The sequence below is a fragment of the Pieris brassicae genome, chromosome 10 (genome assembly GCF_905147105.1).
Source record: "Pieris brassicae chromosome 10, ilPieBrab1.1, whole genome shotgun sequence".
NCBI lineage: Eukaryota > Metazoa > Arthropoda > Insecta > Lepidoptera > Pieridae > Pieris > Pieris brassicae.
The window spans coordinates 8,951,669-8,974,216 of record NC_059674.1 but is presented as its reverse complement, the minus strand read 5'-3'; the positions used below and the strand labels follow the sequence as shown (position 1 = coordinate 8,974,216).

The following is a 22,548-nucleotide window of genomic DNA, read 5'->3' as shown; positions in this document are numbered from 1 at the left end:
CGAAGAATAAAATGAGAAAGAATTATTCGTTAAATCATAATTTAGTTATTTTTAGTGCCATATTTATTTACGTTATTATTACCTTTAAATATTTTAAAAATAAAAACCGTAACTATCGATGCCTAATGAGCACAGAATTATGTTTATGTTAATTATATTTTTTTCTGAAATGTGGCAACACTACGTAACAAACTTGTCAAGTTATATCTGTGACCAATTTCTTTTTCGTACACGCTAAATTGCGTTGCACGTGTATTTAGCGATTCCGCTTGATATCTATTAAACATGGATAAACCTAACGTTCTTGCCCGCGTGGTTAAAGTTTTAGGTCGTACCGGTTCCCAGGGACAATGTACCCAAGTTAAGGTCGAGTTCATCGGAGAGACCAGTCGTCAAATCATCAGGAATGTTAAGGGTCCAGTGCGTGATGGAGACATCCTGACGCTACTGGAATCTGAGCGTGAAGCTAGAAGACTAAGATAATCAGGTATATATGATGAATATTTATGCTTAAGCATCATTAATAGCCAAAGTAATGTTTTTTTGTGCATAACCTATCGAAATCATTATGGCGTTGAAACTAAACTAACTTGCCTATTTTAAATACATTTTTGGAGCCATTTATTAAGAATGCTTAGTCTTTGTAAACAGCATTGATTTATCTCGATAAAAGTCATTTAATCACATAATTTTTCTTGTTTCAGATTGCTAGCACCTCTAGGTTAAGGCTTTCTATGTATCAACTATGTAATCCAAATTTTAAGTGAACTACAAAACCGTCAAAGATACCTACTATAATTACTATTCAGCTTGATAAATAAACCAATAAATACATTTATTTGTTTTCCTAATCCTCAATCTTAATACCTTCATTTATATCTGCTGTCACAGCTGAACAAATGGTAAGTATTGTAGTAAGTGAAACAACAGACCTTGCTCATTCTATTCTGAGTTTTTAATAACCAAAAAACATATTTTGCTTTTTAATTTTAGACCCCAATTTGCATGCAAACTTGAGAAATATTTTTAAAATTATTCAGCAATAATAATTGCTAAATATTTATAGATGATGATCAGAATTTCTAGAAATTGCATCCTAAACTATGTTTAGGATGGCTCCAGAAAATATTGAAATAGTCAACATATTATTGTTACTTCACCATCAATAATTAAATTAGATGTGAAAGAATGTATGTTGCCTATGTGCAAGTCCTTCCTATTAATCTCCTTTATATTTACTAACAAAACATTGGTTTAGTTTTGTATCAAGTTGATTAATGATTGAGCTTGATTAATCATGGCTTTAGTCGTAAATGGGATATGCATTAAGATTGTAATTGAAAACTAATGACAATTCTGTGTATTTACAAATATTTTAAATGTTCAGTTATCTAATAAAAAATAGTTATACATTTTGATAAGAATTTTATTTAATACTTTATAAATCTACTTAGATTTTTGTATTCCATACATAAGAAGGTTAATACCAAACAGAATTTCCATTTACAAGTATCATTGTAGATAATGATTTAAATAAAGTATTAAGGAGGAGTCAATATTTAAAAACATTTCTATGTGAAATTGATATCTATAGATAGTAATCACAATCCATATACACCTATTAAATATAACTAACAATAACTGTACAATAATCACATATTATTTAATAATCAACACAACAATGTTAAATAAGTACAAATCGGCACATATCCACAAGGGACTCAAATAACAATTTTTAAAAAATATGAACAAAAAATACCTTTATATACAAATATGTTTGTTGTAACCCTGTTGGTTATTGTGATATCACGAGAAGTATTTGGCTGCATGTTTACTTCGCTCACCACCTGGAATTCTTGATCTTGAGCACATTGGGATATCGTAGTTGTAGTTTTTACTAAGTTTCGTACTTCTCCGATTAACACTGACTACTAAGTTTCATACTTCTCCGATTCACACTGACTGCCCCAAAATAAACAATTACCAATGCCACTGTAGCAAATGAGAATTACAGCAGCCATAAACACTACGCTACATACCGTGCAAGGTTTCCTCTCAAGAAAAAATCCTATCAAATATAAGACCATAAACATAACGTGTGTATTAATTAATGCAGGGTTAACAGGTTTTGGAATTAAGAGCACAGGAATTAGCCATTGTAAGCAATACATTTTGCCGGTGTCGTATACACGATTTCAATTGATTATCTCACGCGTATAGAATCACAAATGGGTGATATTGATATCACAATCAACATGTTCTGTAAATAGGATACAGTTGTTTAATGAATGCAAATTATGGTAAGGCTCAAGGTACTTATTTCATTTGCGTAGGAACTAGAAAATTACTCGACAATAATAAATAATGTTTTTACGGTGACACTTTTGACATTGCAAATGTTAACTCGTGTCAGACATCAAACGTGACTGTCAACCATTTAAGTCATTGCTAGGCGCAAATTTATCTACATGTATTAATAGAAATGTCTAAATGTAAAATTGTATGCAGTGATACCAACTTGGGGGTTTTCCCCCTAAATTTAGGTGGAAATGAGATGATGGCTGGATGAATGGTTGATTTAAAGGGATTTATAGAGAGTAATTTTTACAATTTTCTTTTTCTAAAAATGTACGCACGTTTTTATACAATTTATATCAATCCCAGAACCTATTATACGTCGTCTAAAAATATATTGAATGTTTTTATCAATTAATAATTACTGATAAAATATAGTAAAATCGCTTTATTTATTTCGATATAATTATGACTACCCTATAACTATTATCAAATATCCTTCATTTCCATTTTTTTTATTTCAATAACATTTCAGTACGCAATAATGACGTGAATTTGAGATTTAAATTATTTTTATTCGGAAAACCGTGATAATAATAATCCTATTTTATATATTCATTGCATTTTAATGCGTGATAGTTGTGCACATTATTATTATTAAGCCTTTATTGCTGACACCCAAGGTAATAATTTAAAAAACATTGTTTTAGATACATAAAAATAAATCAATGGCGCTACAAACGTTTTAGGTCTGTGCCTCAGATTTCTGTATCTGTTTCATGATAAATTGTTAATCTAATAGGCAAGTAGGTGATCAGCCTTATTTTCCTGACGCACGCCGTCTACTTTTTGTATCTAAGGCAAGCCGGTTTTCTCACGATGTTTTCTTTCACCGTTAAAGAACCTTCAACCTCAGGGATGGGAGTTACTCGCTGAAGCCACTAGGCCAACACTGCTCTATATGTTTTAGATACATAACCTAACTGAATCTAATAAATACAATAGATGTGCCGGTTTTGGGGTTCACCGTGTGACACATAGGCCTCTTCCTGCTGCTTCCATTCTTTTCTAATGTCAGCTTTTCGTTCGTCTCTTGCTCTGTCTTCCTCTTTTCCTTTTTCAAGTGTTCTCAATGAAAGACAATTCAGATTGGCGATTTAAGTATCTTATTTTCGATTGGGTTTTTAGTGTTTGAACTGTTAATGTTTTTGAATTTTTTGATTGTTCTGAGCTAAGCTTCCATCCTGTTTCTGGGCTGAAAGGGAGTGGTCGACAACCCCCACGATGACCATCCGGCTTGGCAAAATCCTTTGGTGCTTGGCCTTTTTTATGTTTTTGTTTTTGTCTTGATCTTCTTGAGTTCTGAACATAATAGATTGTTAATAATTACTAATTAGATTTTGTGCTCTAGTGATTTAGTACTCCGAAGGCTCGAGGACCCAAGATAATAAAAGCCAAATGGCGGAAATAAGGTTTACATGATTTGTACAAAACTCTCGTAAATGACGTTAGTTAGCGCTCTGCATCATAATAGTGTTGTCTTTTATTATATGTCTACATAAAGCCATGTGCTATTAAGCTACGACAGCTAAAACTAATGGTTTCAATACCGATTGAATAACCTTTTATACTCCATAAAAGCCTTTACATTTGCGCATGCGTCATCAACTCCTATTGCCATTTTAGAGATTTTCCCGCCAGTGACAAACGGCACCTCCTATCGTCACCACTCGCGAAAAATAAATCAATACTTAGCAAAAATAGTTATTATATACCATGAAACGTTGTAATGGAAAATCATAGTGTTAGAAGATCACACAATTGTACCAAAATGATTCGATCGATAGAGTTACGAAAGTTCATTCACTTCGTAGTAAGCACCGTCGTGTTCGTGTCTCTTATAATGTGCCATGACGATGATGTGATTGAGATAGCCTGAATAATAACACTATCCAACTAAAAAAGTTAAAATGGCGAACACAGCACAATTAATTCGCCGTCAAAGCTCAAGGGACTTGTATGCTCAACGTTCCTTGGAACGAATGGAAATGAAAGAACTGCGTGGTCGACTTGTTACTTTAGAAAATGGACAGCCGCATAGAGCTAAGGTCATGTATGGTGCCACTAATCAGGCGTTTGAAGATACCAGCCCTAGGCAGTCTTCCGAAACACCGAGCAAGGAAAGCTCTGTAGAAGAACGGGCTGGTTTTAAACCAGAAAATGGAGATGGTGAAAGAGAGTCGTGGGACAGCAAGTTGACGTTTTTGTTAGCTACGGTTGGGTATGCTGTAGGTTTGGGTAACGTGTGGAGGTTTCCATATCTCGCACAGAAGAATGGGGGTGGTGCATTTCTGATACCATACTTTGTGATGCTGGCGATTGAGGGCATACCAATATTTTATTTAGAACTGGCTATTGGGCAACGTTTGCGAAAAGGAGCCATTGGAGTCTGGCACCAGGTGTCTCCCTATTTAGGTGGGATTGGAATAAGTTCAGCAGTGGTTTCCTTCAATGTAGCGTTATATTACAACTCTATAATAGCATGGTGCTTGTTCTACTTCGCTCAGAGTTTCCAAGCCGAGTTACCATGGTCGGAGTGTCCGAAAAAATATTTTAACAATGGATCATATACCACAGAGCCTGAATGTGCTGTAAGTACAGTAATATCTATTACATAATAATGTATCGTATCTATTTATTTATCTATTAGGCCATAAGTATATATAACCGGTAGATATCTTATAAGTAAATTATTCGAAATCCACGGAATTTTTATAAATAAATAGTTATTTATAAATTTGTCTGCATTGTCGACGTCGCTAATACTGTATCAGTTAGACAACATTTTTATACAACGACAACGGTGGAATATGTCCAGTCTAATTTATATTTATAATGAAAGTTTTTAACCCTTTTTATGGACTTGGTAATTTTTAATGCCCGATAAAGCTTACGGTACTAGTCGATCGGGAAATTAATGACCCGCAGTGACCTAATTAGGAATTTAATAAATGAGTATTTTTTAACTAGAATAAAACAGTATCATGATTATAAATTAAGTTTGAATCTTGCCTCTTACATTCACTTAAAAGCTAAATGTTGTTACATTATTTTTATAATTATATATGTAAAATAAAATCCATTAAAAATTTGCATGTGTCCATACCTTGGAAATATTAATATCAAACTTTAAGATTGAAGCACAGACTACCAACGAGGAAAGTGTATGTAATTGACATTGTCATTAATTAAACTGTCACTGAAACTTGTCTGCAAAAGAAATAATTTTAAAACCCAATCTTCTTTAAGCCTTTTCAACCCGAGGCAGAAACTTATGAATGGATATATAATTAATCTCGCAACTTTACGCCTGATAAAAGCTATAAATTGGAAATTCTCGCTCGTATTGGCTCTATAAATTTAATCCTTGACAGGATAAAGGAACCACTTTGTTAAATTTAAAATTATACTAAAACCTTATTCATTCGAATTCCCTTTTTAATTTGTTTTTTTAATTCGTTTATATAAAAGTACGATTGAATGACTGGGATTTCTTGCATCCTTGTCCTGGGCATAGTAAGTAAAAACAAATAAAACTACTTGTAAAAAAAATTACCTTACCTACTAGAAGTAGATATGTAACGGGGATAATATGTGCACAAGTAACATTCCATAACAAATCTTCTAAGGGACAAGGCAAAATAAATTTTATATAAATTATATTTCAACGATATTATTAACGTTTTTAAATATTAAAAGCATTTGCAATACCTGTTTTTATTAATTATACATAAATGCCTTAAGGCGGTCGTTAACAGCGAGTGTTGGAATGAATAGATACGTCATTAAATGTAAATAATTGTGTTCTGAGGATTTGTTCGGATTAATACCTACAGCTGAGTTCCATCATCGGACGTCGAGGCAGAATACGAAATTCCACCCGTATCTCCTCGACGTCCGCTGTTCTACAACTGACCCTCAGTTGTTTCATTTTTATGTCAGTTTCGCGCACCACCACAATTTGGAACCAGCCGCCCACTTAAAAGGCGACAAATGCACTCGCAAGACCTGTGTCCATGGGTGGTTGTATCACTTCACATCTGATGATCCTTCTGCCCGATTGTCCGCTCTTCTATAAATAATAATAATAAATAAACATAACATTAAATTTATTTCTGCTAAATAGGTTTATGTATTTTGCCTTTAGTATAAATAAAACATAATGGCCATTTCCGAAAGAAAAAAGAAAGATCGATTTGAATATTAATTCGACACGTATCTGTACTTCAGAATATCTCAAAATGAATTAATAAGGATTCGATTATGACACTCCGAATTAATTTCCTTGCCTTTCAATACGATATACATATTTTGTTAAATTGGTTTCGCTTTATTGAAATCACTTTGAAACGGGTACTTGTATTCTTTTATTTTATATTTGCTTAATTGCGTTGTTAGTCTAGTTGTGTGCAAACGTCGTGAAGCGCATCATCTTCTTATACGACTACATAGCGATCACGACCGCTATGTCACGAGTGTACCGGATAAGAAGAAGAAGAAGTGCAAACACTATCACCACCGTTCCACCAAATCAAATCTTGTACCATTCAGGTCCTAAATTCAAATGCCATCGATGCACCAATATGTACCGTGCGGTCAATATCGTGAGGAGATGGCACGTCACGTCAAAAACAGCTGAATCGCCACTGGATTTTTATTACTAATTTTTTGAAACATGGCGCTTTGTCTTCCTAAGATTAAATAAACTAGTTTTCTTTACGAAACTAGTTAAATATACATCTCGCATAAAAACCTATCGGCTAACCTACGAACGTTGGAAATGTCAATTAGTATTTGGAGGAATGCCAAGGGTCGGTGCAATCTCGTACAGTACGATTAGAAGCGTAGGTGGTGCTACGTGAGCTAAGTACATTGTAGTGTACTTGCTATGTAGAGGCTAGCTACGCACTCGTAGCTTATTAGCTACGAATTATAGTAGATAGTACAGTAATCCCCCTTATTACGCGGTGGACCCGAACCGCGTTATAAAGTTCTCGTTGTAGGAGATTTCTCGTTAAACCGTTTTTTTACAAAATAATATTTGTATTACACTTCCATCTAAAACCATTTATAGAGAAATTTTACATTTTAAACAAAAATTATAACAGCTATAATTAGATCACTAAGATGTCTTAATTAATGCATACTTTAAAACTAGTTAAGCTAAAATGTGGGTATTGATATGGTTCCTTTAGATTCTATCATTCAAGAAGTCCAACTAGTTAATATAACGATGTAAAACTTTATCTTTACCTTACCTATTGTCAACCCTATAGGAGCGTAGGCGTGTTGACTTATTGATCGTAATTAAACGCCCTCAAGGTTCTTAAGAGGATTGAAACCGTGTTGAAACTTATCGACTATATTATCTATCTTGTTTGGAAATTAAATGGGCTTCAAGTTATTACCTTATACAAGATAAACAAACTCGTGTGTCTGTGTAGTAAGTATATTGTCGTATACTCTATGCTAGCCATCATTACTGTTACATTACTACGCATAAATCTGGTTCTATCGTGGTTCCATTTTAATAAATCTCTTTGGAATACGAAATACTTAAATGATAAAATCATGGTAATTTTTTGTGTATAATGAGGACGGAGGCTTATTAAAATATATTTAGGGGTTTTATCAGGTATTTATTATTTTGGGCGCGTATATAATATTATCACACAACTAAAGGCACTTAGAAGTAAGACGAACTAATGGCCTATTAAGTAAAATTGCACATTGGATTTCCATTTCCTTTAGCGTGGGTGTAGGTTTCATTGTTTGCACGTGTACAGTATATTGGTTTATCGATTTTCCGTGCATGTGGCTGAGGATACTCGCGTTCCAGTTGTATTTATAGATTCATTTATCATATAAAACTACTGAGAATTGCTTAATACGATATATTCTTCACTTACCGTTCACATTTTATCTTCTTTATATATAGTTAATATTGCCCCGTGGCGCGGCGATTTTTCCTAGGGATAATTCTATACAAATTCTAAAACGAACAAAAATACAATTTCGGAGAAACGCGATTACTGACCCGACTTTTTAAATAAATCATTATAAAAACAACATAAGCGTTTAACTGTGAATTGGCAAGAGAGGTTATTAACAAACAACTAAAATATTTCTCAATAACGGCAGATTTACTCATATTAAAGAGATAATAAAAACACATAAATTTAAATGTAGAGGATATACGAGTTTACTCACCATATATTTCTTGCCCTTGTCTAATACCTAACAAGGTCCATACGTTATACCGTGATTATCTTTTGTTACAGGTAAGCAGTCCCACTCAATATTTTTGGTACCGAACAACTTTACAAATATCAGAGGATATTAATTATCCAGAAACATTCAATTACAAGATAGCTTTGGCTCTTATTGTAGCCTGGATCCTTGTCTATATGTGTATGATCAAAGGGATTGCGTCTTCAGGAAAAGTTGTATATGTCACTGCTACTTTTCCGTATATCGTGCTAGTAATATTCTTCTTCAGAGGAATAACTTTAAGAGGAATGAGCGACGGTCTGATCCACTTGTTTACTCCAAAGTGGCAGAGGATTTTGGACCCTGTTGTATGGCTTGAAGCAGGGACCCAAATCTTCTTTTCCCTGGGCCTAGCGTTTGGCGGTCTAATTGCTTTTAGCTCATACAATCCAGTTGACAATAATTGTTATAGGGATGCAATAATGGTCTCTATGACGAACTGTTTAACGTCCATGTTCGCCGGAATCGTCGTTTTCTCGATTATTGGCTTTAAAGCAACTATGGTATATGAGAAATGTTTGAGCGAGAGAAATCAGACGCTTTTAGAGATGTTTGGTTCTGGATATAGGAGTATGGTATTTCCGGAGGCGGGGCAAAATATTACCGTCGGATTAAATGGAAGTTTTACTCGTTTAATAATGCCACATTTACCTGAGTGCGATTTACAAAAGGAATTGGATAATGTAAGTATTACGTTCTTTTAAATTGGATATTATTAGTCAGGATTATTATACAGATGCCTCCTCGGATGTAGGAGTTTTATGATACCTCCTCAAATGACCTGGATTTGATTTTTAGCCAAACGGCATTGAAATTCTAAACGAGAAAGATGTCTGCCTAACTGGGAGATTACGAGTAAATTATTGTAGTTAAAAACACGTGTCAAAAAGGCTAGTTAATAATAAAAAGACAATAAAGCTTATTTCGTATTTCAACTAAATTGTAAAATCTCAATTCAATACTGCAAATAATATTTCATGCGGTTGTCTGGCTCTCAAAGTAAAACTTAAATTAAAAACTTTCATAAAACACGACCACAATATGTCCCTACGGGAGGCTGTGAAAATTTCAGCTTTGGTATAGATGAGTTTTTAACTAAAATTAGTAGACAATTTAGAGAAACAGTTTTGACATATTCTTTGCCAATAAATCTTAAAGTAATATATGTTTTAGATGAAAGGTGGCTCGCGGTCTTAATCGGAAATCATTTATAAGAAAATAAACAATATACGTTCATATCGTAAAAAGGAAGATTAGAATTTTTGTTTGTTTATAAAGAAGACTCAATAACTACTCACCGATTTCAACCTGAGTAATTTATAAAAAAATATTGTTAGCTCCCATCGAAAATTACGAAACTAATTGACTATGAAAATAAGTAGATATTAATTTAGCAAAACCAGTAATTGGGCAAGTCTGTTTATTATATTAAATGGCCGTAAGGGGCTATGTTACTGCTTACACATATTTTCCTCATACTATAACGAGCAATGTTATCATTAATAAAACGCAACATCATTCTTCATTTACAGACAGCATCTGGGACGGGTCTAGCATTTATAATATTTACAGAAGCAATCAATCAATTTCCGGGCGCGCAATTTTGGTCCGTACTATTTTTCTTAATGCTGTTCACGTTGGGAATCGACTCACAATTCGGAACCTTAGAAGGTGTGGTCACTTCGATTGTTGATATGAAACTATTTCCGAATCTAAGAAAGGAATATTTGACGGGTGGGATTTGCTTGTTATGCTGTTTATTATCTATGGGATTCGCGCATGGAGCCGGAAGTTATATATTTCTGCTTTTCGATATGTACAGCGGAAACTTTCCATTGCTGATCATTGCGCTGTTTGAGTGTATTGGGATCTCTTATGTCTATGGAGTGAATAGGTGAGTTACGTATATAGTATATAATTACAGGTTTTTTTCTAAATTTAAATTTATAGTGTCTATATGTTTTTTTAAAAGTCACACAAACTATATATTCAAAAGATATTTAGTGAGTCTGTCGCCCATGGAAACTCACACGCGTTTAATTTCATATAAGAATAAAATATTTTATTTATATCTATCTATAGTTAGGACAGCTCTATAGAGCAGTGTTGTTCGAGTCGCTTCAGCGCGCGACTCTCATCCCTGAGATCGTAGGTTCGACCCCCGGCTGTGCACCAATGGAATTTTCTATGTACGCATATCCATTCGCTCGGTGAAGGAAACCGGCTTGCCTTAGACCCAACACGACACCGTGTTCAAGTACGAACACAAGCAGCATCCGTTCACGAGTATGAAGCAGGCCAGCCATCGGCCCCCTCGCCATATTTTAGGAGATATAGATCTTACTAATGCATCTTCGCTCGAGTAATTTGATTTAGGTTGTACCTAAGCATTTTCATAAATTTTATCTTTTAGATTTGCAGACGACATAGAAGCAATGACGGGCCAACGCCCCGGAATTTACTGGCTGATATGTTGGAAGTACCTTTCTCCACTGGCCATGATATCTATCTTGATATCCTCATTTGCGGAGCTGGCAGTGGAAGGCTCAGGATACGACGCCTGGATCAGTTCTGAAGGAGACACAGTAAGAAAGCCCTGGCCGGTGTGGGCCATACTTCTGGTATTGGTTCTTGTCTTGGCTTCTGTCTTGTGGATACCCGGATTAGCTATTTGCAGGTGAGACTCAAATCATCCCGAACATTATTATTTAATTAAAATGCGAGGATTCAAGGAATTGATTAAATGTAAGGGGTTGAGGGTAATAGGGTAATAGGGTTGAATGTGTATTAGACCAGCGTTGCCATTTAGACTACTAAAAGATAATTAAAACCTTTTATGATTCAGCAGTGTTGGACACGTGGCTTCAGCGACTCTCATCCCTAAGGTCATACTTTCGATCCCCAGCTGTGCACCAATAGACTTTCTATGTGCGCATTTAACATTAGCTCAAACGATGAAGGATAACATTGTCAGGAAACCTTAGACCTAAACAGTCGATGGCGACTGGAGGCTTACCTACCTACCTACGCTACCTTACCTATTAGATTAAAAAGACCTAAAAAGGTTGAAGCGCCACTGATTTTTTGGAGTATGACCATTTATGTATTCCGTGGTGCGAAAACAATCAATCGTTATTCAGACGCGCAAACTTTATTTCATTATATTGGTATTGCCGTTTTCTTCTTAAATTCACTGATCAAGTAGAATTACTATTGTATTTTCAAATGTCTATAACCTTTCTTTGTTGGTATTCATGATTCTGTTTCATATTAAATAGAATATTGTAATTGTAGCAAGTTTTCTTTAGCATGTGCCTACAAACTTCAAAAAGAGTTTTAAAACTTCTTTGTCGGCGTTGAAAAAAATACAGTCACATTTTTCTGTTACGCGTCACATAATTCCGTTACGCGTCACATTTTCCGTTACGCGCCATCTTTTCCAACAAAAATATATGATAACGATAACGATGAGTAATATAGAATAATAAGGATAATAATTATATTACAATTAATGAAATTCTGTTATAATCTAGTAGTAATAAGGTAAAATGAAATAATTGTATTATTTGTATTCATGTCTATGATAATAAAAGCCATTTGTGTTAGGGCCTAATAATAGCGTAATAATACATGACACAACTGTGTGTATTCAGGAAAGACTAAATAAAAAGCGGCAATTTTTAGCATCCATTTTTAATTGCTATATAGTAATCTCAATAAGAATTTCAGGTACTTCGGCATCCAAGTGATTGATGACGAGGAACGCGCCTGGTTTCCCGCGGAGGATCTTCGGGTTTTCCACGGCATAGAGCCGCACCCCGTGACTTCACTGCAGACAATACTCTTTTGTACCAGGCCCGACGGCACTGAAGGTTGCTGCTGGCCTGGATGCTGCGAAACCGACGATGAGGAATAGCATATCAGTAACAAAAGTTAGGCTTGTATATCTTGTTTCTTGCGTACAAAAATAACATACCTACAATACAATAAAATTTGACAATAATCAAGTATTAATAATACAAAATGTTAGATGTTACCTTTATTTTGTTTAAGTCGTAATTATAATGACTTACTGTAATGCATATGTCGCAGCCAACTATCTTAATTAGTCGTTTAATCAACAGCCTAGCCGGTTCACTAAACAGCGCCGTTAAACAAGCCGTATTATGATATTTGATATGGTATTTGATATTTATGATATTTAGCCGTAGGATTTGCTAATACATTAATACAATTTGCAACATTTAATAAACTGGCTTTCCAATGATAAGGACATTTGCGTGACCATATGACGGAATATAACGAATTCAGTAATTTGATATTCAGACCGCTTGTTATACGGACCTGTTTAGGAAAGAGGCTAGGCTGAAGATTGAACGGCTAATTAAGCTAGTTGGCTGCGACACATACACAATTCGCTTGAATGAAATATTACGTAAAAGAAGACGCACAAGTTACAGTAGTTTTCAACTATTCAAAGTAATTTTTGAGAATATGATCTTTTCGAATACACATATCAAAATATCTAAGCGCAAATAAGTTACTCTGTATGTTTTTTATAATATATATATGCACTGTAATGATTTCGTATCGTAGTAAACAATTAGCTATTCATTAATTTAAACAAATATTTTCTTGTAATTTTTAACTTTTTGAAGCTTTTTTTGATATAACCATATTTACAATCGTTTACATCATCGTTGTAATTCAAGTTGATATGACAATATTTTTATCGTTGAGACAATAATACGAAACATATGACAATACTAATTACATATAAAATATTCTATTTATTTCCTTTTAAGCATAGATTTTAAGATTAATGTTAAATTTAAGACAAGTTTCGATAACCAAATATTAAATAATGCGCATCACGACTCAATGGGTAAGATCTAGCTGTCATGATCCCATGTGTCAAATCCATTTCAAGGTTTTCAACCTACAGCAGCCATACTTACGCAAAGTCTCGATTCTGAACTTGAATTTAGAATAGGAATTGTTATATTTGTAGACTTTTAGCTTAGTCGCCGTTCGGGCTTAGTCCTATATATCCATCCGTAGATGGAATATTGTATAATTATGTTAAAGTGGTCACCCACACTGAAACCGCAAGGGCATCTTATAAGATATTTTTTTTTGTCTATAGAGAATCTAGAGAATCAAGTATTTGGAGTACATATCTTCATTATCTAAAGGTCATACGTATATATATATCATAATTAAATAACGTAATGCTCAGCTCATATCCATTCCGGCAAACTACACTCGCGAAAACAATCCGAGCTAAGCTGTAAAGGCATTTAAGGCTGTTGGCCTTAAAGGCCTTTACGAGGCGAGATCAGAAAAAACTATTTATGCTTAAGTAAAAATACTCTATTAAAGTAAAAATAGAAATCACATTGGAATACTGCAACATAATGTTAGTACCACGTACCCAAGAATATTGCCATCTATATCGAAATTAAGTTTTAAAAATCAGGTTCGCGCCAAAACGCTTTCAGTGAGGGTATACCTAAAAATAAAATGCAACTGACTGCATCATAATCTAAAGCCTATATGTAGATTTTTAGATACTATTTGATGTGATAAATTTATTGTTGTTACATTTTTGACTAATATTGCTGATCTAACTTATATAACATGTTGATATCTATTAATTTAGTGTTTACTGTATAATATAAAGTATCGGACAATAACGAATATATTTATGTTATAACTACGTCACCGACAGTTGGCGTTAATAAGCTTCTTGCTAATATGGTATTTTTAAACAGTGTTATTCTTCAAATATATTTCTGTTAGCGATGGTATTTTGCAATATAGCTCTTAGCTATACTGGATTGAAGCGAAGCCTAAAATTGTTCTACATTTCGCATATTCTAGAATTCGAAATAATTCACGATGCAATTTTGATACCTAGTATTTACTTACCCATATCAAATGATTATTATAAAAAACCTTAACATATCTTTTGGAAGGCGTAAATCAGTGCAATTGTTAACAATGTTGTCGATATAATAATTAAAAAACTGATTGTAACATATCAAACCGAATCATCAAAGAAACAATTCTTACATATCTTCTACATTAATTAATTATATAACTTTGTTATAGATTTTATTTAACTTTACACGTTTTTTTTAATATTTCAAATGTCAATTAAAGAAACCAGTCGTTTGGATGTGAATATTTTTGATTTAAGACGCACATAATATAGAATAGAAATATATTTAAGTGAGTGACTTAATATTTATTTGAAAAGGTTGTTATTTGATTTAACTTGAAATGTTTTCAACATTGGAACCGTTGACATATATGAGGAATAAAATCAATTTGCGTTTATATCTTGCAATATATCCGTTTTAACAAGTTTTGTAAGCGCTTACGACTACAATTACTTTGATATCCCTTAATCGCGCTGACAATGTTATTCTCACCGTTAAGGCTATATATTACTCGACCTAAGCCTGGCCTTTGGGCCAGTCAGTGAATAGACTGGTCAAGGAAACAGCAGAACCTTTCTTCCACATTATGTAACAATCGCCTAAATTAAAAACAATATCAAATTTTAGCGCTAGTGTCCACTGTGAGACAACTTCACACTGCTCATGCAAATTAAAAGCAATTCAACGATCTTCTTTTGTTCGTCCGTTTAGTGTGCTTATGAATGAATCCTTTTTAACCAAATATTAAAGTTTAGCATATATCCCAGATTGTCCTATTCTAATCATATAATGTTAAGCCTTATAAAATCGTTAATCAATTTGATATGTATTCGAGAAAGATGATTTGATCGTTTGGCCATAGGTTCTATTAGGTGTATGCAAACAACAGTCTAAAGCTAAACTGAGAAAAATACGTCGCAAATTGATTGATTTATTTTATGGGTATATGAATCTTATTGTCTGTCTATAATATATTGAGTGTTGATGGTAAATAAACGTTTAAAATGCAATTTGTCTTATTTATTTTTGAATAAAAAAATATAATTTAGGGTTTATTACAAAGAAGAAAGAGAAGATGTCAAAACAAATTTAATTGATTTTCACAATATAAAATCGACCGCCTTTGGAGCTTTATCTATTTATATTATAAAACTATTATACAATTAAAATAAAACTTTTTCCTAAACATTAATCAAATCTTTTTTTTAATTACAGTATATTACCCTATACACAGAAAAAAGGTTATATTTCCTGAACGTACAATCTGATAATCTGTGCCGGCAAGTATGCGCTTTCCGGCTATTTATTTAATATCTTTAAACCAAATTTGATTCTAGTTTAATCCCCAGTGAGCCATACCCTAAAATCCTTATTAGAAAACATTAAGGGTAATGGTAAGAAATGCCGTATTTTCTTACATATAAGGTTCTAAGGAACTTCTTTTGTAACTTCGATCATTACCCTACAATCTATAGTAATGCTGCAGGGGTTGGTTCCATTCCCCGAAACAATATTTTTTTCGGTATATAAAAGGCAGAGAAAAATAATTTTTACATGAAACATCCGAAATATGAAATCCTAAACCCCAGCTATGAGGCATTAAAACCATACGAAAAAAATCTTCTTACATCATCAATATTTTTTTTTGTAATTAAACTACAAAAAGAGTAGGTTAAATAAAACACGAATAATATTATATTTTTAATCCAGCCATAACTATTACAAGTACTGTCAGGTACAAAAATAACTTTTACAAATACCTATCTAAAATTACAGTGCAATAAAACATTTTATTTTCTAGCTATTTCATACATTATAAGACGTTAACCACGCGAAAAATCACGGATTATTTGAATAAACCGCAATATTTGCGACTAGGGCTGAACGTAAAAAGCTATCCGGAATAGCTAATAAATTTTTTCAACTGAAAGTGATAATCGATTTTTTAAGATAACTGTTCCTAATCCCAAATAATTATGTTATATCTCACCACTGCAATTTCACCGTTTTAACTGCAGTACTGATACCGGCAAATATCTTGAACAAATATAGTTTGCGGAGAAGCGAGTTTTAGGTTTCGCTGCGAGCGGGGACGGCGATGTCGATCGCGTGATTGGTAAATTCGTTGACGTTTGTGTCCCGCGCTGTGTACGATGTGCAAACTTTCCCCCACTCCTTTGTGTAATGCTCAAGAAGTTTGCCGGTACCTGTACTCAACTGTCTCTTTTCATCACAGCGTAGATACAATTTGACAGAAAGAGAGGAAGAAGTTTAGTAATTCGGCGGGTTTTTCGTTAAACAAAACATAATTTACATGTACGCTTATACATATTCTTGAATCATATACTTGGTTATCATAAACACAAAGTAGTAAAAAATCCGAATTGCTTGAATAATAACTTTTTTATGGATATTTTCCTAATCTTACTAAAATGTTACAGTCGTTTTCGACGTATTTGTATATTTTAAGAATAAACATATGAAGATATATGCATAAATTAACCTACCATACTAAATTGCTTTTAAGAACACAAATTTGTAGTGTTTACCTCAGTCAAAAGTTTCCGATTGGTGTTTTAAACCTATTTGCAATTTTAACAATTACTCTAAGAATTAACTAAACATTCTCAGTAACATCTAACAGTTTGTCAGTTTCGATTTTTTTCATTTTCTTCGCTTTGATATCTGCCATAGTCTGTTCAATGGATCTTTGATCCTTCTTATTTTCACTCGGGACCTCGCCGTAACTCTTATTTACATTCGTCTTATGAGCCGCGTCAAGAGCTGCCTCCTGGCCAATAAGATGGGCATATTTCTGTTTATAGAACATCCCACTCAATTCTTCATTGTTTTTACGCTTCTTTCCCCTTTCTACTACGTCTTCTTGCTGAGCAAGTTTATCGAATTCTCGTTTTTTTGCCATTTCCAAAGCTTTTTCGTCATCCCAAATACCTCCATTTCTCCTCACCGTCAGTTCATCCTCAGATGGGCCTTTATCTTTTAGATAAATAACTGAATATCGGTCAATTCCCTCTTGGCCAAAAGAAATAACTTGAACACCTGCCGTTTCAGCAACATCTCGTATTATAGATCTGTACATTTGATCCATTGAATCAAATTGTAAGTATGGTTTTGTACCATCTTTAATGAAGTTACTGATCTTGTCTTCTACCCGCTGTCTAAATTTATTTATCATTATTTTTTCTTCTTTCTGTTTTCTTTCACAAGCTTCTTTGTGGTTTCGCATAGCAGTTTTTTGCGCCTCACTCGCAGTTGGCGGCTTTTGCATAGAATTTAAGATTGATCCTAATAAATCCATTTTTAAATTACGTTATCTTGACAGAATGATGTGTAAGCAAGTATTTCGGGAATTCTTTTATTCCAAGGCTTTGGGAATTTAAAGTGATCAACAAAATGTGCTGTTTGTAATTGTTTAAAAGATAGAACCGACAAAGATGTTTCTACTTGAGCAGTAACTTGACCGCCAAATGTAACCGATTCTGTTGCAAAAAGTAATATTTGTTTTAGAGAAGGTTGAAGTGGTGTTCCTCGCACTAGAGGCGATGTTTGATTGAAGTCAATAGTCCTGCAACTTTCATGTAGAATTTTACTTTTGTGGCAGAGTTTATCAAAATTTTCTTCTAATATTGAACTGTAATTAAAAAAATTATAACTTAATTTTTTTACTTAATCTAATTTTTAATGTCTGTTTTGATAAAGGAAGTCTAAATACAAAAAAATAACTAGGAAGAAATATAAACACTATTAAAATTCCCCATGAAAACAAATTCAATTAAGCAAAATGGAACTAAACAATAATTGCTTTAAATTATCAAAAATAAAATAGATATGTTCATACAATATATTGTATAATAAAAAGCATTATCATATCAGCAAATTAGCTACTACAAAAATATAAAAGTGTATTATACCAAGTTTGAAGTGATATTTTTAACAGTTTAGTTGTCATGCATCATTACCATTCTCATTCAGTTCATTTCATAACACTGGATACATTCAGGAATTAACTATTTATAATGTATAACATTTAAACATCCTTTTGATAATAAAACAAGTTAACATTATCAATCTGTTGATGTATTATATGTAGGCTTAATTGTGTGCCTTAATAGAATATGCAATTATTATTTCACCACATTTACAAGGCAAAACATGCATTTTTATCAAATTCAGCAGTAAACACTAAACTAGACATAAAACCCTTTTTTTTTAATTTCAATAGCGATAACTATTTAATACATGTAATAATGTTTTAAGTTACTAAAATATTATTACATGTACAGCTCATGATACATACTCAGTCCAAGTCCATAGATGTATAAATAACAGTATCTTGTGTTGTTACTTACTATTGGTTTTGAATTTCTTGAATTTCAATGTTAATAAAATTATGAAGACGGGATAGCAGTTTCTTTTGCAGGCCCACAAATTCTTCCAAAGGTGTCTCTTTAAGTTGTGCTCTGGAATTGAATATAATAATATGAGATGAAATAACCTAAGACCTTAGTCTTTTTTTTATATTATTTAGTAAAATTATAGTTGGTGGTGGTTACAAAGCTTAGTCAACATTTTAAGTGCTAATTATGATAATTTGCCTATAACGTTAAAAATACAATTGACAACATGCACTTTATCTCAATGTTATATCATTAAAAAAAGGTGTATGTAAATATCATGGCAATGTTAGGAATTAGAAACGTTGTTTTTTTTTATAAATTAACTTACTCTTTTATATTGGTGCAGCGACGAATTATTTTATTTATGGAAACAGCGTTGCTTTGGCAACTATTCAAACACGTTTTGGATGTGTCGTAGAAATCTTCTAAAAACGAGAAGAAGTCAATAATTTGGTTTTGTATCTTCGCTTCCATTACTATTGACGAATTACATTCTGCAAAAGATAATGCAGTTATTCTTTTAATTAACTATACAGATATAATTATAAATTATATATAAAAGAAACTGAAATAATGATAGGACTTATTTGGGAAAATGCTAACGAAAACTATAAACAATTAGCGACGACCATTGACCACATGATATCTGACAATTAATATTATTTTTTTAGTTTTCATTGTGACAGATGTCCGACTGCCAACTTCAGTTGTCAATAGCTATCTCAATATTTAATGCCAATGTCAAACATTTCTACGCAGCGATTTATAAAAACTGAAATTAAAATCCAGTCTGTATTGTGTATCTCCGTACATGTGCATGTCGAATGTTGCGTCGATTTTCTCTTTTCAAAATAATACGTGGTTTTTTAATTATTCGTACAGTGTATTTTTGTTTTTACCGAGAAGGAATCGAATAAAATGTGTTTCTACAGTGCATTTTAATTTATAAGAATTTAAAACTATCGCGTATTCGTGATTTAGTGAAAATGAATGGTAAAAAGCGCTGTGAAAAGGGAACTTTCTCGCCAGACGGAATGCGAGCCGAAATCCTAAATCCATTTGTGCACAAGTTGGAGTTAGACAACGCTTATGATAAAATACGCGTAAGTTCATAATATAATAATTGAGAAATTCCTGTATAAATATCAATACAATAATATTATTGTTACGATATTCCGCACGCGCAATGCGCAAACTCGTGTGAGAGAAAATTAAACCTAGGACAATATGAATCATGGTATAATATAATATATATATCCCATATTAATATTGACGTTCAGACTACTTTTCATAGATAAACTTAAATTATGATCTAGACGCCAAAGAAATATTCCTATTAGGTAATTAAGTAACTCGGTAATATTTATCTTTAATCGATTTTCAAGGTTAACCTTTCCTTTTTGTTCTTTACTAACTTAAATCTTAAAAGATTTTTCTCAATAAATATAATGCTCGATATGCTTTCAAGTTTTCTGAAATAAATAACATTTGTAGTCTTTCTAGTGGTTAAAAATTCACAAATACTTGTTTTGGTTATAAAGTATCTCACTCTCTCTCTATAGTGACATATTGTATATACATATGTATTATTAAAAAATTGTCTGCTTTTATAGAGTTCTCATTTGTCTTCCATCATAAATGTTTACGTTGTGACAGATATAGTCAGAACCGAGAATTGATTAAAACGATGTAATTATTAGATTTATGCTTTTAATTCACAAGAGAATACCTAAATTATATTTACTTACAAGTATTTTTGCGGCAGTATTCATCTTGCCAAACAGGAAATTAATGCATACGTAGTCAAGATTGATAGTAACAAAGAAAACTATAAATAACTCTGGTTTATGTTATACAAGAAAACGTACATTTAAACCAAGATAAGTTACCGAATTACGCAAGACAGATTAAGGTAAATATTTTAAAACTTATAAACCATTCGTTGAATAAGTTATCTGATACTAGTAATGAATGATCTTTATTTTTTTCATTCTTCTGGCTCCTAGCCGAGGTCGTAGCCCCCATGCTGCGATCTTGTTATAGCCGGTGAGCGCTATCACCAAAAACGTCAGTTTTATCCAGAGACAATTAACATTGTATCTAGAATATTAATAGACGAGTCTTTTGTTCTTTGAACTGTTGACAGAAAACGCGTCATAATACTTCACATTAAGGATATAGGTCTGGCTTTTACGTTCTTGACATGATAAGGGGTTGATAGTGGTACGTACTCATAATGCATTTCACTTCAAACCACATTTCCCCCATTAGCTTGTCATGACGTACGCGGGCGACTAGCTACTAATCTCTGTATATTAATGGTGTGTTGTTTAAGGCATTATTAAATGTCACTGAGTTTGTAGCTGCTCGATTCTCCTTTAAAATAAAAATAAATCAGTGGCTCTACAACTCGTTTTAGGACTGGGTCTCAGATTTTTGTATCTGTTTCGTGATCATTTGCCAATCTAATAGGCAAGTAGGAGATCATCCTTCTGTGCCTGATACACACCAAAGTCAAATCATTTATTCCAATTAGACCACCTAAAATGGCTACTACTTTTAAATGTTAAATAAAATATAAAGATGATTCTAGTTGCCCCTTCCAAAAGGTAATTTCGTGTAGAGAAGAAGCCAAAGTCAAAGTCAAAAATCATTTATTCATATAGGTAACACAATGTACACTTATAAACGTCAATAAAAAATAAATATACATTAAATGCTTCTGATTTTGCATTTACTGCCAGTTCTAAAATCAAGGGCGTAGAACGGAAGAGAAGAACTGGCAATGAAGTCTCCGCCACTCTTTAATCGCCAAGTTATTTTTTTTATTACACAATGTTTGTAAGGAGCTGCAACCATCACACCATGTTCCACATGACATCAGCAGGAGGCATGGTGAAATAGGAGCACGCACTTACATTCTCGTGGGAACAACACGCAAATATGGATAAGAAACTCCACACATACAGTTTTAAAATAGGTTTTACAATATTTTGTATACATTAGTTAAATAATTATATATCAAACAATGTACTTCTACAATAAAACTACTAAACTTAAATAGGCACAAAGTATTACTTACAAATTAAGCAATCCAGCGGATAGGTCAATTATTGTATTGTTAGTATACACCGTCGACTTCTTAGGTCTAAGGCAAGCCGGTTTCCTCGCGATGTTTTCCTTCACCGTTCGAGCGAATATTAAATGCGCAAATAGAAAAAAAAGTCTATTGGTACACAGCCGGGAATCGAACCTACAACTACGCAAACACTGCTGTCTCTATCCTTAATGGCCCATTTATTTTCATAATAAAAAATGTGTGACGTGGTTCGAGCACGTAGTAAATTGGCAGTAATTATTTTATTTAAATGAAGTTCTGTTGGTACTAACTCAGATTTGCGCTTGCGATACAGGCGCTTCCAAAAAAATTACCTAATCTTTAACGATCATAAAATGAATTATTTGAAAAATACGAAAACAAAGCATTGAATAACACACTTGTCTCTTGATTCTGGTACTTTGTTAACATAAAATATTCCCTGATGTGTATTAGATGAGAT

General features: G+C 33.0%; 5 protein-coding genes across 9 annotated transcripts in view; 3 read left to right on the top strand and 2 right to left on the bottom strand.

Annotated features, from left to right (window-relative positions):
• The first annotated feature begins 197 nt into the window (after positions 1-197).
• LOC123715544 (40S ribosomal protein S28) lies at positions 198-834 on the top strand. The gene is made up of 2 exons (XM_045670603.1): positions 198-487; positions 705-834. Exon 1 carries the CDS (start codon positions 286-288, stop codon positions 481-483), a length of 198 nt encoding a protein of 65 aa, XP_045526559.1. The 5' UTR covers positions 198-285; the 3' UTR covers positions 484-487; positions 705-834.
• A 580-nt stretch (positions 835-1,414) lies between these two features.
• On the bottom strand, positions 1,415-2,401 carry LOC123715543 (bladder cancer-associated protein). Its single transcript, XM_045670602.1, has one exon. It carries the CDS (start codon positions 2,169-2,171, stop codon positions 1,932-1,934), a length of 240 nt encoding a protein of 79 aa, XP_045526558.1. The 5' UTR covers positions 2,172-2,401; the 3' UTR covers positions 1,415-1,931.
• Positions 2,402-4,035: 1,634 nt separating this feature from the next.
• Positions 4,036-15,483, top strand: LOC123715771 (sodium-dependent neutral amino acid transporter B(0)AT3). Its single transcript, XM_045671048.1, has 5 exons — positions 4,036-4,946; positions 8,637-9,308; positions 10,158-10,519; positions 11,039-11,302; positions 12,355-15,483. The coding sequence occupies exons 1-5, from the start codon at positions 4,266-4,268 to the stop codon at positions 12,539-12,541; spliced, it is 2,166 nt and encodes a 721-aa protein (XP_045527004.1). The 5' UTR covers positions 4,036-4,265; the 3' UTR covers positions 12,542-15,483.
• Positions 15,484-16,258: 775 nt separating this feature from the next.
• On the bottom strand, positions 16,259-19,629 carry LOC123715437 (sperm-associated antigen 7 homolog). 4 transcript variants are annotated; one of them, XM_045670436.1, is made up of 4 exons: positions 19,592-19,620; positions 19,317-19,482; positions 18,941-19,051; positions 16,259-18,222 (listed from the first exon to the last, which is right to left on the bottom strand). In XM_045670436.1, exon 4 carries the CDS (start codon positions 17,887-17,889, stop codon positions 17,188-17,190), a length of 702 nt encoding a protein of 233 aa, XP_045526392.1. In that variant the 5' UTR covers positions 17,890-18,222; positions 18,941-19,051; positions 19,317-19,482; positions 19,592-19,620; the 3' UTR covers positions 16,259-17,187. The 4 variants fall into 4 exon arrangements, with proteins under 4 accessions (XP_045526392.1, XP_045526394.1, XP_045526391.1 ...); XM_045670438.1 differs by lacking the exon at positions 19,592-19,620 and adding an exon at positions 19,572-19,588; XM_045670435.1 differs by having other exon boundaries at positions 19,317-19,629.
• Positions 19,630-19,797: 168 nt separating this feature from the next.
• Positions 19,798-22,548, top strand: part of LOC123715441 (lysophosphatidylcholine acyltransferase) — a 41,833-nt gene continuing 39,082 nt past the window's right edge. For both annotated transcript variants that reach the window (XM_045670444.1, XM_045670443.1), the window contains exon 1: positions 19,798-20,091. In XM_045670444.1, the coding sequence (XP_045526400.1) occupies positions 19,975-20,091 (117 nt within the window). In that variant the 5' untranslated portion in view covers positions 19,798-19,974. The remainder of the gene's footprint in view (positions 20,092-22,548) is intronic.

Excerpts from the sequence above, each read along its gene's own strand:
- LOC123715437 (XM_045670435.1), bottom strand. The coding sequence starts at position 17,889 with ATGGATTTATTAGGATCAATCTTAAATTCTATGCAAAAGCCGCCAACT.
- LOC123715771 (XM_045671048.1), top strand. The coding sequence starts at position 4,266 with ATGGCGAACACAGCACAATTAATTCGCCGTCAAAGCTCAAGGGACTTG. Across the intron at positions 9,309-10,157 it reads TACAAAAGGAATTGGATAAT|ACAGCATCTGGGACGGGTCT; the intron begins GTAAGTATTACG and ends CTTCATTTACAG. Across the intron at positions 11,303-12,354 it reads CCCGGATTAGCTATTTGCAG|GTACTTCGGCATCCAAGTGA; the intron begins GTGAGACTCAAA and ends TAAGAATTTCAG.
- LOC123715544 (XM_045670603.1), top strand. The coding sequence starts at position 286 with ATGGATAAACCTAACGTTCTTGCCCGCGTGGTTAAAGTTTTAGGTCGT.
- LOC123715543 (XM_045670602.1), bottom strand. The coding sequence starts at position 2,171 with ATGTATTGCTTACAATGGCTAATTCCTGTGCTCTTAATTCCAAAACCT.